We start from the raw sequence: 16,847 nt of genomic DNA on the forward strand, positions 1-16,847 counted from the left end.
TGATCTCAGTGACCCTCTGTGGACCCAAGAACCCCACTGTGGGGACCACTGTAAAATATTTCTATAACTGTAGATAATTGGGTGCCAGTGAGTAGACTCCCCACCCACCACCACCCCCCCCACCCTGACCTGCTGCGAAGTAAAACGTCCCCGGATCCACTCCACGTTTTTCCCTGCGCCCTTATTTAGCGCTGTGTTAGGTTATAAGGAGAATTAGAGGAAATAACATGGCACAACAAACAAGAAGGGCGTGCGTAATAGGGGAAACATTGGTACTGATTGAGTAAAGGAAAATGTGAGGGAAAAGGAGAGATCAGGACGTATTGTTTTTGCTGCTGCTGCTGCTGCTGCTGCGTTCCCGGAGCATCTCTACCTTTCTCCGGAGGATGCTGCATCTCTTGAACCGCTGCTATCCGCTGATAGTCCATGCAGTCTCCTCGGCTGCATCTCACTGTGATTATTACAACGTGTGACGGCTGGAAGACGATGTGCGAACAGGCTTTAGGGGAGCAGAAAGGTTGTCTGCACGCTTAAGAAGATTTCTCCTGAGCATCTGCGAGGATTGTTCTGCGCGTTTCATCACTGCCGACTTCTGTTTAGACGCAAAGGAAGAGAGAGAGAGGGAAAAAAAAAGACGGACTTGATCATTTCACTGTTAAATTATTTAGGGATATCTGTTCTTCAAGCTCAACATATGTTGGTGTCTTTGTCTTACATCTTCCGTGCATGATTTTGAAAGCAGGCTGTAAGTGGCGGTGACACGGATGAAAGCCGATGGCCAGGCGCCCCAAATTTCCTCAGAAGGGGGATGCAACCTAAAATAACCCCGATGCCAAATGGTAAGAGAGAGCAGATGCATGAGCAGGAATCAGTACAATGTGTCATGAATGTATTTATATGTCTGTAGGGTTTTTTTTTTTTTGCTGTTTCTCTAGAAGCTCTGCTGGTTTTGCCCGCTTGCTGAATTATCCCTGCAGTTTACCGCACACCGCAAGCCGAGGGAGCCCTGAATCTGTGACACGTACGACTTCTTCGGAGACTGCCCTCCCCTCCTTCTCCTCCTCCTCCTCCTCATCCCTCCTGTCCCCCCCACCCCCACCCCCCCAACCCCTACCCCTACCACTCGGAGCCCGGACACCGGCGACTTTTTAATGGCTTTTGTGTTCAGAAGATGGAGGGTTTTACTGGTGCTGAACGTGCTCGCTGTTGCGGGGTTCATGACTTTCTGGGCCAAGTGCAACACACGCAGCGTCCAAGCCGCCGGTCCGGAGGCTCCGGCGGACGGGAAGAGGCCCCGGGGCAACGGGACGACGCAGGGGCCCAGCATCAGCCATGAGCTACTGCTGAAGAGGCTCAGCTCGCTGGAGGACGTGGTGTACAGGCAGTTAAATGGTAAAGAGCAGTGCATTTAAATAACATGAACCTGATGTCCCCTAAGGAATGAGCAAAAGACGGGAAAAAAAGTCTGCTGTGTGACTTTCTCTTGGTGGCCTTAATTAAGGTGCCGGAGAAGTTCCTCTATATTGCCTATAATGTCTTATAAATCTCATAGAGCCCATTTCTGTCCCTCTCACTCTGAGCAGACACTTATTACACATATTTAACAGTTAACCTCTGCATCTAGGTAGTAAAGATCAGCAATAAAATGTTAATTACTTATCAAGATATCTCATTCAACGTGAAATAAGTGTCCGCTATGGGTTGGGATGGATGGGCAAGATAGATTAGACTACCATTTTTACTGAAATAATGCAAGGTTATCCTAAGTTTATACATATAAAAAAAGAAATATATTTAAACCACTCTATTTGTAATGATTTTTCACAAGAAATAAAACAGAAAGGGGAGCATAAAACAGGCTATTTAAATCAACATTCCCTTTAAAGTTCTCCAATTGACTAAAATTAATATTAAGTGAAAATTCAGATGACTTTTTTTCCTATTTTATTTGAAGTGCTGCTTTATTCATCTCCAAAGGAGCAATGTGTTTCCTCCTCCGGGGAGGTCAGAGGTCAGGGTCGTTCGCAGAGTTGAAGCTTTTAGGTATTCGTTGGCTCCAGGACACATCAGCGGGATGTTTGCCAACACAGCGATTGGAAAACGTATTTAGTCACTTTAATCACTTTACCACCCACAAATACGCCCAGTCACATTAATAAGAATCTTATTTTATCCCTGATTGGAAACAGTGAATGCCTGGAAGCTTTATTAGCAGCTTTGCAGCCTCCTCATCTTTTAAAAAAAAAAGTTTAATTTCATTTCATTCTGACATTGATATGTACGTGATTAACTGCAGGACCCCAGGAATAATGTTATTCATATAATGTATCCTTATACTGAAGCCATCCTGTGTGAATCTGTGCCAGCGCTTGTCATAATGTGAGTTCAGCTCAGAAGCTCACCTGTTTTGGCAGCAGCTGATACGTACTGTATGTTCATGTGAGTTCGGAGCTGAGACGGGGAGTCAGGCTACCAGCTGTAAGCCTGCAGAGCGTGTGAAAGAGAACAGAGTAGTGACTCAGTCAGACTAAAGGATCCTGACATGTAATCTTCTCTTGTTTGCCTCGCCCAGGTCTGTCCAAATCTCTGGGCCTGATTGAGGGCTTCGGGGGTCGGGGTAAAGGAGGACTCCCTGCCACCCTGTCCCCGGCTGAGGAAAGCGATGCTAAATACCTGAGGGAGAAGTACGGCTACAACGCCTACCTCAGTGACAGAATCTCTCTGGATCGGACCATACCGGACCACAGGCCCAGCAAGTGAGTATATACCGGTCATTTTGGTTTGGAGATCCAGAAACAGTGTCCCCATTACTAGTTAATGCAAAGACCTCACTGTGGACACTTATTTTTGGATTTTTTGTTTACTAAAAATGAGATTTATACTTTTTCCTTTAAGCATTTGGATGAAAGTTGAGGATAAACTGTCTATTTAAAAGTCCTAAACCTGCACGCTGAGAAGCACCAATGAAAAATGTGGTATTTTGACCTTTTTCATGGTATCAGTCACTTATTGCAGCGTGCATGCAGTGTTCTCTTATAGGGCTCTTCACCTCCCCCCTTTTATTCTCAATCTCTGTCTCCATCTCTCCCTCTCACTCTTATATTTGATGAGATTTGCACTGATGAATAGGCCGGCTATTGATCTGCAGGCACGAATATACAGGTCCAACTGCTCATAAACAGCGCACCTCAAATTGTGTTTGCATATCACTGATGAATGTGAACATCCTTGTGTATATTTAGGAGCATGTGTGCGTCACCTCATCCATTTCCAGATCGCTTTGGGCCATGTATATCTGCATGCACGGTGCAGGTTTTCTCCATAAATGCACTGTTAAAGAGTCTGTCTCTGGCCTCCTCCGTCGCTGGTGAAGTGAATAACGGCCCCTTGAATTTGAAAGTCAGTGACGATGTGAAGGCCCTCAGCCCGTCAATTGCATATGTTTTAGGGGGGGGGGGGGGGGGGGATCCGAATCCAGTGCTCTCCTTTGTCACTCTTTTATGTTGCTGGGATCAAAGTGGTGTGTGAAGCGTGTTGGGGGTGTGATATCTTCAGGCTTAGCGGGAGCATATAAACTGAAGTGAGGAGTCTGCTATGTTTGGCTGAAGCTCCCTTTACACTGCAGAGCCAGAGGTGGTGGTGAGATGAGAGAGAGAGAGAGAGAGAGAGAGAGAGGGGGAAAGAAACCAAGATCATATTTCAAACTACTCCCAGTATAAAGAAGCAAGACTGTAGTTTTTAGGATTTACTATAAATCTGCTCAGGATTATTACATTGATTTGTCAAAGACCTTCTTTCCCAAAACATCTTATACAGTCGTAAGAGCCAGATCGATGCAGAGGCCGATATTATCGACCGATTTTAGCTTATCACTTTTAGAAAGGTACCAGCGTATATATCGGCTGATGAGTAAAAAGAAACTGCAGTACAGAAATGCCAAAAGAAGAGCCACAGTGACATTCAGATTACTCAGTGAGGCAGTACTTGTAATACGACAAGCTCACACTTTCACACTTGAAATCATTCACGCTGCTCTCTTCTATCCGCTACACGCTGCTGTTACTGGTTACACTGATTTGCACCATCCTCGCTGCCTCCTGTTCTTACTTCTTATTACCATAATTGCTGTGGCACCTCTTGCCTTGTACGTTATGTACATACAGTATATTCCCTATATTAGTGTGATATGGATCTGCTGGGGTTTTTTTTTTTTCTCTGCAGACCCCTCAGGGGGGCTTTTAATGCGCTCTCTCACACTGTTGCATTGCCGCTTGGATTCTTTGGGGATCTTCTTCAAACGCAGCACTTTCTCTGTAAATGTATGTCCTTTTATTCCAAGAATAACCTTACATTCTATATGTTTGATTAAAATATATTTATAACACAGAAGCTATGATCATCGTGTTATTGATATTTAGGATTAAAGCATTCTCCGTGTGAGACGTTGGGTGTGTGAATCCTCAAGGTTTCCTGTCAAATATCCACAAATACTTGAAACATTTCATTTGGAAGTAAACATCATCATTCTTCATTGTTAATCTGCCATCAAATCATTTGGAAATCTGTTTTTGAAAGCAGTAAGTGTCTCAAAAAAAGTGTTTAATGAAAGATTTGTTGTAGAATTGCTTGTAATTAACATTTATTGTAATTAAGATCACTGATAAGAGGAAATAAGAGAAGGAGACAAGTGATGGAAGGTGTTTAAACTGAACAGCAGTAAAAACAGGCCTCCTATCTGCAGCAGACAGCCTCTGAATAGGCCAATTTAGAAAAATGTGATTGTGATTATAGCTAAATAGGCCTTTCAGTCTCATGGAGATATCAGCAGCTCCGCGGAGGCAGTTTGAGGATGACTGAAGCGTGCAAAGCCCAGGATACAGGATACGCAGGCAGGCATGGAAAAGGTTTTTGTTTTATGGATGGTGTGGTGTATTTGCATGTGTCTTTGCAGATGCAGAAAAGTCAGCTACCCGAGAGACCTCCCGCAGATCTCCCTCATCTTCATCTTCGTCAACGAGGCTCTGTCAGTGATCCTGCGCTCGGTCCACTCGGCTGTCAATCACACGCCGGCTCACTTGCTCAAAGAGATTATCCTGGTGGACGACAACAGCGACGACGGTCAGTAAAAAAAATTTCCTTTCCTAAAATTTCAAATGATGAAAGCGGCGATGTCTTTCACTCCTTCTGATTTGAATCTGGTGCATCTCAAGTGAAATACAGTGTTTTCCTGTAGACGCCAGTGAAGAGAATACACAACAACAGCAGGGTGAAAGAAGACTTTGTTTATTCCAGGACCAAAAGTGTAGTAATCACTCAGCATCCTAGAAACGATTAGTTTTAATACTCCAAAACATGTAACTAGAATAAGAGAAATGCAGTATATTGATAATATAGACAAACTCAGGGTATATTCTGTATTCCACTGCTGCTGTGAAATGTTTTTTTTTTGTGTTTGTGTAGTTTTTACATTAAGCTGTGAGAAATGATTTAATCACATCTACTAGATTCAGTCAGCACATTCATGGTGTTGAGTGGGGCTATTAGTAAATTGCGGTGTCAGTAAAGTGTTTTAGTAAAAATAAATATAGTACACAAAATATTGGCTATTGGCAGCTTAAATAAAAAATATCACCGTCAGCGTTTCAAACCCTGTATTGTACACGAAGCTTATTAAACACACATACGCACAAACATACCTCTTAAAGACACTATAATCAGAATTTCTGACTTTGGTGCCCTCTGGTGGTTGTATCAAAAACACACAAACGTGCACTATAAAACAATAAAAACACAGTAACTCCAAACATAACACAAAGCCTGTGTGTTTGTTGTGCGTACATTGCTCATGAACGTGCTGAAACGTGGCTAATCGGGCGACAGCATGAAATGTGTATCAGGGCTTTGTCGGCATGACGAGGTAATGAGCGTCTCCTTGACAAAAGCTGCGGTCGTTGCTTTCGAGAAGCAGCGTTCGCCGAGGTGACTGATGGTGTAGAATTTTCACAGGGTGGACAGACAGATAGAGGCGGAGCGCCACAATTGGATGTCACGGGAGAGATGTCCCTGTCGTATTTATTGGGCAGGGCTGCCAAGTCGGGCTTTGTGAGATGAAGGGATGGAGAAGAGATGAGGGGAGGAGGAGGGGAAGGGGATGAAACCAGGCGAAGTAAAAAAAAAAAAGAAGAAGATGAGAGGCTGCGTGCAAGAGGTGTTTGTGTTAGAGAGACATTAGGGAAGAAGAGATGAAAAAATAAAGAAAAGGAGGAGGAGTAAAGAGGGCTGGAGGGTTTGAGAATAGGTAAAGAGAATGAAAGGAGAGGCTGAGAGAGCAAACCAGCTATTAGAGAAAGTGGCAGAGAGAGAGAGGAGAGAGAGAGGGAGGGAAAGGACGAGGGACAGAGAGGCTCTAAGATAAATGAGGTCGGACAGAGAGGAGGAGTAAGGGGAGAGAGTGTAAGGCGATGAATATCCGGAAGAGAGAGAGAGAGAGAGAAAAGGAGCGATCTAACAGAACGGAAAGACAAATAACGAGGAAACAGGGAGAGAGAGATGAGGTAGTCGAGGCTTTAAAGGATAAGTCTGGTGTTATTCTATTTCTTTTATTGTCAACAAATCTGATGAAAACACCAAAAGGAACAACACGTCAGTCTGTCTCTCAACAACTACCATGTCTGTTTCATTCAGCCCCAAAGCAATGGATGACAAATACTAAGTTTAATATTAAAAAACCCTTAGTAAATTCCCTAAAACAGCTGGACACTGCAGTTTTTAGCAAACGTTATTCGAACATGAAAAAAGTGAAGAGTTTCTGTCACAATTAAGGATGATTCTGGTTATAATTTGAGCTCTGGGAACGCAGCAACATAGCTGTAAAGAAGTCTAACAGCGCAAGAAACATGAGGAGTCTGTGAGGAGTTAGTCAAATGTATCTGGAAAAGAAAACAAGGTGAATAAAATATAATATTATACCCGTCCTTATGGACCGACTTCCTGCCTCTGCAAGCAGCACTTACCATGCATGTTTCTCTGTGCAAAGGGAGATTATTAGCAACATTACAGGTGAGCTTCAGTTTTAATTACAAATACAGTAGTTTTAGATAATCAGGCTAAACTGTCGGCTTGTTTACAAGCCATTTGATCATGTAGCTGCTTGTTTGTTGCCCCGTTGGACTTCATTATAGTAATGTTCTCCATGTTCTCAAATCTCAGCAATGAGCTTTAGTGAGTGCAATCATAACCGATGCACACAATGGCCAAAACTGTGAAAGTAAGACCCCTAGTTGTGATGAACACTTTTGGTGCACTAGTGAGTATTTCTGGCAGCGGGGCAGTTTATGTTGGAATGGATTAAAATAAACTGCAGCGCCACTGTTTATGGTAATGAAGGAATATGCTCCCCAATGCAACGATGTGACTCACTGATGTGTTTTTTAATATTTTTTGGACAAATATGGAGCTTTATGGCACAGAGGAATAAGGCAGTACTTGTTGGTAGCATCGATTTATTGTTGGTTTTAGTCTTTTCATGGGGTCTGTTCACAAAAAGAAAAATATCGAATGTCGTCAGCCGCCTCCTTTTATAAAAAGAGTCTTGGAGAGAGCAAGAGAAGGAGAGGGAGACAGTTGAACTCCTCACACAAGCACCATCACCATCACCATCACCACCACCAGCACCCCTCCTCTTCTCTCTAACTTCACACTGCTGATTGGCTGAGAGCCAGCGATCCATCACAGAAGGGAAGAGATTGCAGCGGCGCAGAGGGCAAGGCATGCAAACAAATAACAGTCACCGCTCTCAGTGTCTGCATGAGCTCGCCGGGTTCCTCGCGTAGTCTCGCGTCGCAAAACACCCGAGTGTGTACGCGTAACGTGATGTGTGTGTGTGTGTGTGTGTGTGTGTGTGTGTGTGTGTGTGTGTGTGTGTGTGTGTGTGTGTGTGTGTGTGTGTGTGTGGAAGAAAGAGAACACACAACATGGGAAATGAGTTTGTGATCAAGAGTGTTTGAGTGAGAAATAAATAGAAAACAGAAGTGTTTTTTTTTTGTGTGAGGGAATTTTTAAGTGTGTGTGTGTGTGTTTGTGTTGCAGAGGAAGAAGGATTGTGGATGTTTGGGTCTGGGGGGGCGGGAGGGGGGTGGGGGCGAGGGGGGAAACGGCTGATGAGTTGATTGAGAGATCTGAGGTGGAGCGCTTGTTGATGCTCAGGAAGCTGCAGATTCCCTTTGGTGTTGTTTGGAGTCTGTTGGAGCTCAAAACAGCGCTGCAGGGAACCGAGAGAGGAGATTTTATGTCATCTTTGTGTTTCTGTGTGTGTGTGTGTGTGTCTTTCTTTTTATTAAAACTGATCATTGTGTGCTTCTGTTGGAGCTTTTTTGTGTGGTTGTTTATGTCTGTGTCAGGCCTGTGCGATGTGGCAGCGTAATCAATACATCAGAGCGCGGATTTTTGACAGTCTCGGACAAGAGATGAATGTGATAATTATTCAAATTAACAAGGGAGATTATAGATGTGAAGATAATTTATATCTGTGACCATCGCTCTTGGATCTGTGCTTACTGGCAGGCCGGCTTTTTAAGCTATTAAAGCTGTGCATAAAGATTCAGTAAACAAACCGCTGCTTTTATTGTGTTTTGATGTAATCTTCGTCTTATGAACTGCAGAGCAGCTGAAAGGGCCGCTGGAGGAGTACGTGAACAAGCGCTACCCCGGCCTGGTGAAGATCGTCAGGAACCAGAAGAGAGAGGGACTGATCCGGGCCAGAATCGAAGGCTGGAAGGTGGCCACCGCCGAGGTGACCGGCTTCTTTGACGCCCACGTGGAGTTCACCCCGTCCTGGTGAGTAACTGGTATGAGGAAGCTCAAAGTTGGACTGTTATGGTAGAAACAGGATTATCAGCCCTGTGACCACGGTTGTCTGTGAGTGAGTGACTGAGTTTCCTCATTGGCTGATGCTTTTTCAGTGCGAGATGATGGAAGTGGAGGACAGCGGTGTTTCTGCTCTGAGCTCTGACGCTCTCAGCTCCGGTGTTATATATACTGTGAAGTCGGTTCAACTCTTGTTTAAACAGACAGGTACCAGCGTCTCCGCGTCTCCTCCTCTACCGTCCAGTGTGATGGACTCTCTGGCTGACAGCGCTGTCAGCAGCCGGCAGGAGAGACGCTCCACAGTGCGTTTGGATTTTTATAACTGAACTAATACCAGGAGGCAAGCTTTCTTTTTTTTATCTCTGATGTTTTCACATCACAAATGATGAACAACAGCATTAAAACATGAGTCTTGCAGGTAAAACATGTGACTCATGTAGCCGTCTATCGGTTCAGTGCGGGGCGCTCGATTTGACCATACTGCGGTTACTGGGCAGAGACAAACCTACTGAATTTTCATTTACAATTTCCACTGCAGCTTCTATAATCATCGACTGAGAAGAGACAGGAAAAAGGCGCATAGAAGCATATGAGAGAGAGAGAGAGAGAGCGCATAGTTAAAGCCCAAATAACCATCACTCTGACAAAACACTCAATGCAGAAAAACAAGAGACATCCGCAGAGTGAAACAGATGAAAGAGCAGGGGGAGTTAACGGATAATTAGAATAGTTATAATTAGAATTAAAATAAGTTCTCTTTCATATCAAACATCCCAAGATAGGAGTGGAAAGTATTGTTCTTGCAACTGCATTTACACCTCAAATATAGCTTAACCATGTCATGTGATATGCTACTTCAGTACAGTTTAACAACAAATATTACTGGGACCATCACTGACTATCCCTGTAACAAACTGCCATATATTAGGTTTTGACCAAGTCTTGTTTCCTTGTTAAAGGGTTTTTTGGGAGTTTTTCCTTATTCGAATCAAGAGTCTAAGGATAGAAGAATCTAAAGCTCCCTGAGGCAAATTTGTGCTATTGGGCTATACAAATAAAAATTAAAATACGACAGTAATAAAATGACAGACTTGTATCATTTTTAAAATAAAGTGTTAGTAGTACTTTACAGAATCATCAAACGAGAGGACAAAGAATAGCAGAAGCAGCATAAACGGACACACAAGAAGTAATTTCACACCTGAGAAATTTTTAAGATAAAGAGAGAGGTAGTAGTTGTAGAGCCTGTACAATCAGAATTAAAAGATACTGTATGACATTAAGCTTGTTTAAATAACAAACAAATAAAATAGGACATCGCTCAGAATGCTGTTCATTAAAATACATTTTGAGGAAACGTTTGAAAGATGAAACTGATTTGGGGGGGTGAGACGTAAACACTTGACTGCTTTCAACAATTTTGCCACATCCCCTTGACACCTTTTTGTAGGTCTCCTATTCATTTTCCAGCTCAGTGTGTGTGCTTTAGAATATGTACACAACCCAGTTCACTCAGCATAAATAGACAAATGCCCTCCAGAGCTGCACTGAGCTGAATCAAATAGAATTAGTAATAAAGTTGGTACAACTTCAGGGACTTTCTGACTGACTGAAGTGGGTGAAAGAGAGAGAGAGCGAGAGAGAGGGGAGATCTTAAGAGAAGCTCTGCGCCGTCTGTCTTTTAGTTTGTGTCTGTGTGTGTGTGTGTGTTCATGCGTATGCGTTTACGCTCCTGTCAGGGCCGAGCCGGTTCTGGCCAGAATCAAAGAGGACCACAAGAGGATCATCCTGCCGTCCATCGACAACATCAAGCACGACACGTTCGAGGTGGAGCGCTACGAGAACTCGGGCCACGGCTACAACTGGGAGCTGTGGTGCATGTACATCAACCCGCCCAAACAGTGGTGGGACGAGGGGGACATGTCTGCTCCGATCAGGTGGGGGCCAACTTCACCTACACAGGATGCAACAACTACATACTTCCATATCAACGTCCACATTTGTACACAAACACATAAATTTCACAGTGAATCATCTCAGGCTCATCATAAAAACTCATAAAAAGAAGTATTTTCATCCAGTTTGTGTGTCTCTACATATTGCGGCTCAGAAAACGCTTGATGTAATAGAATGAGGTGACAAATAAACAAACACATTTTGCTGCAGCTGCAGATTCAGTAGCAGACTCCCTCAAAGTAATTAAAATGAAAAAAAAAAACACTTCAAGCAGAGTATTTGTTCTGCAAATGGGATTTATTTTATTTTCACCTGCATATTTACAGTGAATTTTTTTAAATTAAAAATAAACATTGATAAATTACCAAAATAAAAAACACACATTTAATCATGTAGAGAAGCATGTGCATATTCACATACATCACACACACACACACACATACTGTATATACATCCACAGATTAAGACAAAGAAAAAGCTCAGTGTAATTTGTTTTTCTATTGTTGTGTTTCCCTCATGGCAGGACTCCCGCCATGATCGGCTGCTCGTTCGTGGCCAACCGCGACTACTTCGGCGAGCTCGGCCTGCTGGACTCCGGCATGGACGTCTACGGAGGGGAGAACATCGAACTGGGCATCAGGGTTTGTGTGTCACGCAGTTTCCTCTCGTTCCTGCTCTCTCTCCCTCTCTTTTTTACGTCTGTAGGTTTAAGTGGAGCAGTGGAGCGGTGGCCACCGTAGCGTGGCACCGCTGATAAATGAGGCCCCATTAAGAGTCCTGGAGGACCGGTCCTGCAGGGCGATGGGGATAAATAGGTCACATAGAGCAAGAAGGTTGGGGAGTGTGTCGCTCGAGATACCAGACAGTCTAGTTTTTCTGCAGTGTTATTTGCCTGTTGTTTAAAAAAGCCAAAGAAAAGGACCTCAACCATCATTTTGACTCTGTAAGGGGTCATATGGCCCTAATCATAAAACTCATACCCAACTATGCACCTCTACAGGCTTCTTTTAGTGCTTTGTTTTGGTTTTAGTCCAAATGTATGCATTCAGTCTCAGGCAGCCGCTTGCAGCAAAAAGCTTTGATGAACCACTACGCTACCTTCCCAGCACCGACTGGTAGACAGACATAGTTAGGGACTAGTTAAGGACTGAAATTCCTCAGCTGGCCAGAAACACGAATGCTAAAGTTGCTTTGTGTCTGCTGTTCACCATATCAAGCTCTGTCACTGTCTCTTTGTTTTGATATTTTACTACTGGCCCCCCTAATGGCTACAAATCCATTAAAGCAGTTTGAGTTAATTCCTCTGTTCTGTAATCTCGTGCACCTGCAGGTGTGGCTGTGCGGAGGCAGTATGGAGGTGCTGCCTTGCTCCAGGGTGGCTCACATCGCTCGGATCAAGAAACCCTACCACAGTAACATTGCTTTCCATACGCGGCGTAACGCCCTGCGCGTGGCTGAGGTCTGGATGGACGAGTACAAATCTAACGTTTACCTGGCCTGGAACATCCCCATGGAGGTAACAGAGCTCCTTCCTCAGTTGTACTAAAGAAAAAACTTAAATTTAAACCTTTGCCATAGTGGCAGGTCACATTAACAACCCCAGTTCTTCTGTTTATTGCACATAAACCATCGGTTCTGTTGATAAAAATAAAAAGAGCAGATTATTTTTACTTGAGGCGTAAATGTAAAAGGTAAGATTTATTTATTATTGTGTTGTAATTAATAGACAATACATTATGTTAACATGAAGACATCTTATAATGACTCCTTGTGGTCTTGCAGAACCACGGTATTGATTACGGAGACGTCTCTCAGAGGGTTGCGCTGAGGAAGAGTCTGCAGTGTAAGAGCTTCGAGTGGTACCTCGACAACGTGTACCCGGAGATGAGGAGGTACAACAACACGCTGTTCTACGGCGAGGTGAGTCAGCAGTCAAACTGACATGAAGGAGTAAGAGACCAGAAAGAGAAGCTTGTACAACCGAGGTTCAGTGCTTTTGCACAAACGGATGAAACCGCTGAAACAGATGAGAGGAAGATTAAAAATATATCCACCCAAAACAAAAAGACAGCTAGGAAGCACTCTGGGAGCATATTCCTCCACAGTGTCGGAGGTGTTTTATTTAAATTTGAAGTTTAAATCTGCATTTAAATCCAGATCTGTATGAAAATAGTCATGTAGATTAGCTGCTTTTTTCAGAGAAATCAGATCCTGTTTGAGAATTTTAGGGTTTTGTACAAGGATGATTTGTGCCAGACGCCAAAATGAAAATTAAAAATCATTTCAAAGATGCTTTTTTTTTTAATTTCAGATCCGTAACTCTAAAGTGAGCCACCTGTGTATGGATCAGGGTATGAAGGAGAACCACACAGCCACGCTGCACCCCTGTCACGGATGGGGTCCTCAGGTACAACACGAGCGTATCCCACCTCTGTCTTTGCTTCTCCCTTAAAAACTCATTAGCGGGTTTCACCAGTGACATGATTTACAGCTGCGTTTTTCTCTTCTCACACGGGCTCAGCTGAAATCCTCTTAGGCGAGAGTTCTACTGTCGAGATAAAAATATTTCCGTGTTGCACTTTTTGTGCTGATGCCCTGAGTCAGCCGATGTCAGTTGCTCAGCCAGTCATCCCATAGGGCATCTCTTTTTAGCTCGCTGTGGTAAACACTTGCTTCTGGCGTGCGCAGGTCTCGGCTCCGGTAGTAAAAAAAAATGCGAAAAGGTAGCACAGTTTAAAAATAACTCATGTAGTGAGCGTGCAGCTGAATAACATGTCTACAAAAGGCACATTTCAGCTGCTTTTTTTTTTTTTTTTTTTGTAGTTGTTCATCTGACAGAACAAATATTCTTGAATTTTCCGTGCAGCTGTCGTGCACTTTTTTTGCAGGTGACTGCACCCTGATGTGTCTTAAAAAGCAGCAGTGGCCTCTAGAGGCCCCAAATGGAGTATTTTTGGAGTTCAAGCCTGAAAGATACCAACAATAGCTGGTTTAGGCACAGCAAACACATAACTCAGTCAGAAAAATTCGGCATGTGCGGCAACAACACAAGACTCGAACCCGACAGTTGAGAAGTGAAGCACAAGTCAAAGCAGACTGTTTTATCCTGCTGTTGCCTTCTTTGTACTTTACCTGCACTGAAACGCATAAAACTGTAGCTTTGTGTCAAGAATTTCATCAGATACATTTTTGTATGTAACACAAAACAGTGTGTGAGAAGTCTTCAGCACATTGCTAAAGTCTGATGGGAGCTGCAGCTGCTACCATCCAGTACAGCAGTGGAGACTAATTTATTCACAAACATGTTTTTGGTTTTCAGAAAGTCAGACAAAAGAAACTGTCTACGAAAATACCCATTTAGTTACAGAGGCAAGTTAAACAAAGGCTAATTTGACTCGTGCTTTAGGAGGAAGTTTACTCTAGAGTTTTATTTTGTTCTTCCTGTGCATGGAGGTTTGTCGCCCGTGTCCAAACGCACCAACACCGGAACTTCATTTGAGCAAACTAATCTTTGGCATCTGACTGGGTTGGGGCCCTGTGATGTAGGCTGATAAGACGGGGTGAGGTTTCACAGGAAAATGTGTGACTATAAGACTTAGTATCCTGAGTACAAAGGCATGTTATGCCTCTCAGCAGGTTATTTCCTAGCAAAAGCAAAGAAAAAAACAAATAAACTTAATGATTGTAAAGACTAATCTCTGCTAGAACTTCAATCAGTTCTGTTTCTTTACTTTTTTCAGTGCTATCACAAAGCTCAGGCTGTTATTGCAGTTGTTAGCTGCTGCATGTCCAGTCACGTTAGTTCACCGAAACAGCCACAAATTCACATTAGCTTTGTTATAACATCTCTTATAAAATGTACCTGATGGGAAACTTGTGCTCTGTGTGTGTGTGTGTGTGGTTTCCCTCAGTTAGGACGTTTCACCAAAGAGGGTCAGCTGTTCTTGGGCCCTCTTGGCAGCACAGGAGAGGACACTCGCTGCGTGGTGGATGATCAGATCAGCAGCTTTCCTCAGCTCCTCAACTGTGACAAAGTTACCAACGTGAAGCAGAAGACGTGGCATTTCTCTCAGGTGAGATGAAATAATGTATTGAGTGCTTGTTTATAAGAAAAGCAGGGCATTGAATTGTTTGGTGAGTGGTGAGTACTTGTCATTTTTTTACTGTGTAATAACCCCAAACAAGTCAAATTTTGAGTCCACTCTCCTTTCATCCCGGCATTTATTTTCTCTTTTTCTTAACTGAAGACGTAAACCTGTTGTAAGTGATTTTTCCATCAGTCTTTCAGTTCCACCAGACGACTTTTAAAAGCTAAACAATCAAAACTGTTAGATGCGTTAGCGCTGGGAGAACGCAGCTCACACAGAGAAACACAGCAGACCTTCAGCCACATCGATCATTCGTCAAAGAAAAACAGAACAGTTCAGTAGAAGCGGATGGTTGTTTTGTCAGTAGGCTTCCAGTTTTGAAGCTTTTGTGTTCACTTTATGTATAATTTATACGTTACCTGAAAAGGTTAAATGAGAAACACATCTGTCCACATCAGGCCTGGCTCTTGTCCCATCCTGTCAGTCTCACGTAGTACACAAACCATCTGTAAAACCTGATAAAACCAGAAGAACGCTGTCTCTCCTCCCGCCCCGCAGAGCGAATCCATCATAAACCGAGCCACGGGACGCTGTCTGGAAGTGGTGCCGGCTAATGTTTACTTCGGCCACCTGCTGGTCCTGCAGCCCTGCTCCGGGCAGAGGTGGACCATCAAGAACACCATGAAGCAGTAGTCCGTCGGGCCATATTTCACTGGGACCAATAACACCAAGGGCCGTTTCCAAGAGCTGTCACCCGACCTTAGCTTCGCTGGAGGACAACAAATGAGGCAAAAGCTCCTCATCTTCTCAAGAAAAGACAGATTTAAAAGAGATGAGCTGTGAACATCTCAGTTATAAGTTTTGTGAAAATGGTTGGTTTTTTTTGTTTTTTTTTACAAACTGGACTTTAAAAATGATGCAAGTTTCGCATGAGGACCGTTTCTCTCTCTCTCTCTATCTCTCGACAAACTTTCGATGTGACGTTGCCATAATTTCTGTACGTGCCGCTCATCTACAGTGTTTTTATGTTTAAGGATGGAGACTCGATCAGTCAAAACAAGTGTTTCTGTCTGATGGGAGAGGAAAAAAAAAAAAGAGTCTTCATCCTTTAAATGTGTCTGCATTTCATGATGTATCATGTTAATATGTATTTTAAGATGTGGAAAAAGAATATAATACCTGGAATTAAAATTTTCAGTAAAATGCACTGATCAGAATACATCCGTAGTTTATAATAGGCTTCATCAGTGGTTCTCAACTTTTTAGCTGAAGATACCTGAAAACAACGCGGTGCCTACTTTTAACAGGCATTTATTTGCGGCACATTGAATTAAACACGAACGCCCGATAGTGACTTTTATTTTCTTCTAACAGAAGTTTAGACTCTGTACATATATATGAAGAAAAAATGCATTCATAATAAATATTACTTGGTGTATTGGAGCCTTTTTTTTTTTTTTTTTTTTTTTTTTGCAGTTATTGTAAATCATCTCACATCGTTGAGGGCTACTGGGCAGAATCATGGTTTTATATGTTGTGGACGCATTTGTCTTTTTTTATTGTACTTTTTACTCAAAGCATTCTGTAGCACCAAATGCAGTACATCTTGTAGCATGATTGTAAGTACTGTATGCACACGGGGACAAAGTTTAGTAGAGATGAGTCATTTTGTTACCTGCTAAGTGCCATAAAAACTGCAGACGGCCAAAACTATCAGGCTGCAGCCTGAAGCACTGATGAAGATAAAACTGCAGATGATGAAGAGGAAGACTGAACTGGGAACGGAAAAACTTGCACAAGTGTATTGATTGTGGAAAATGCCTGAGGCTGTTATGGCCAGTATTGTCAATGTACTGAGATGTATATGATGTCATAATTAATTAAATGTTATCAGTTGGATTTTTTGCCCCCAAGATTGTCTTCCAATAAACAACTGGT

General features: G+C 43.0%; 1 protein-coding gene across 2 annotated transcripts; it reads left to right on the forward strand.

Annotated features, from left to right (window-relative positions):
* Positions 1 to 1,115: 1,115 nt before the first annotated feature.
* Positions 1,116 to 16,847, forward strand: galnt17 (polypeptide N-acetylgalactosaminyltransferase 17). 2 transcript variants are annotated; one of them, XM_044355381.1, is made up of 11 exons: positions 1,116 to 1,392; positions 2,573 to 2,756; positions 4,952 to 5,118; positions 8,661 to 8,835; positions 10,605 to 10,802; positions 11,345 to 11,462; positions 12,152 to 12,337; positions 12,604 to 12,741; positions 13,133 to 13,228; positions 14,733 to 14,894; positions 15,468 to 16,847. In XM_044355381.1, the coding sequence occupies exons 1-11, from the start codon at positions 1,152 to 1,154 to the stop codon at positions 15,600 to 15,602; spliced, it is 1,800 nt and encodes a 599-aa protein (XP_044211316.1). In that variant the 5' UTR covers positions 1,116 to 1,151; the 3' UTR covers positions 15,603 to 16,847. The 2 variants fall into 2 exon arrangements, with proteins under 2 accessions (XP_044211316.1, XP_044211317.1); XM_044355382.1 differs by having other exon boundaries at positions 14,737 to 14,894; positions 15,468 to 15,577.

Source organism: Thunnus albacares, chromosome 6 (assembly GCF_914725855.1).
Source record: "Thunnus albacares chromosome 6, fThuAlb1.1, whole genome shotgun sequence".
Taxonomy (NCBI): domain Eukaryota; kingdom Metazoa; phylum Chordata; class Actinopteri; order Scombriformes; family Scombridae; genus Thunnus; species Thunnus albacares.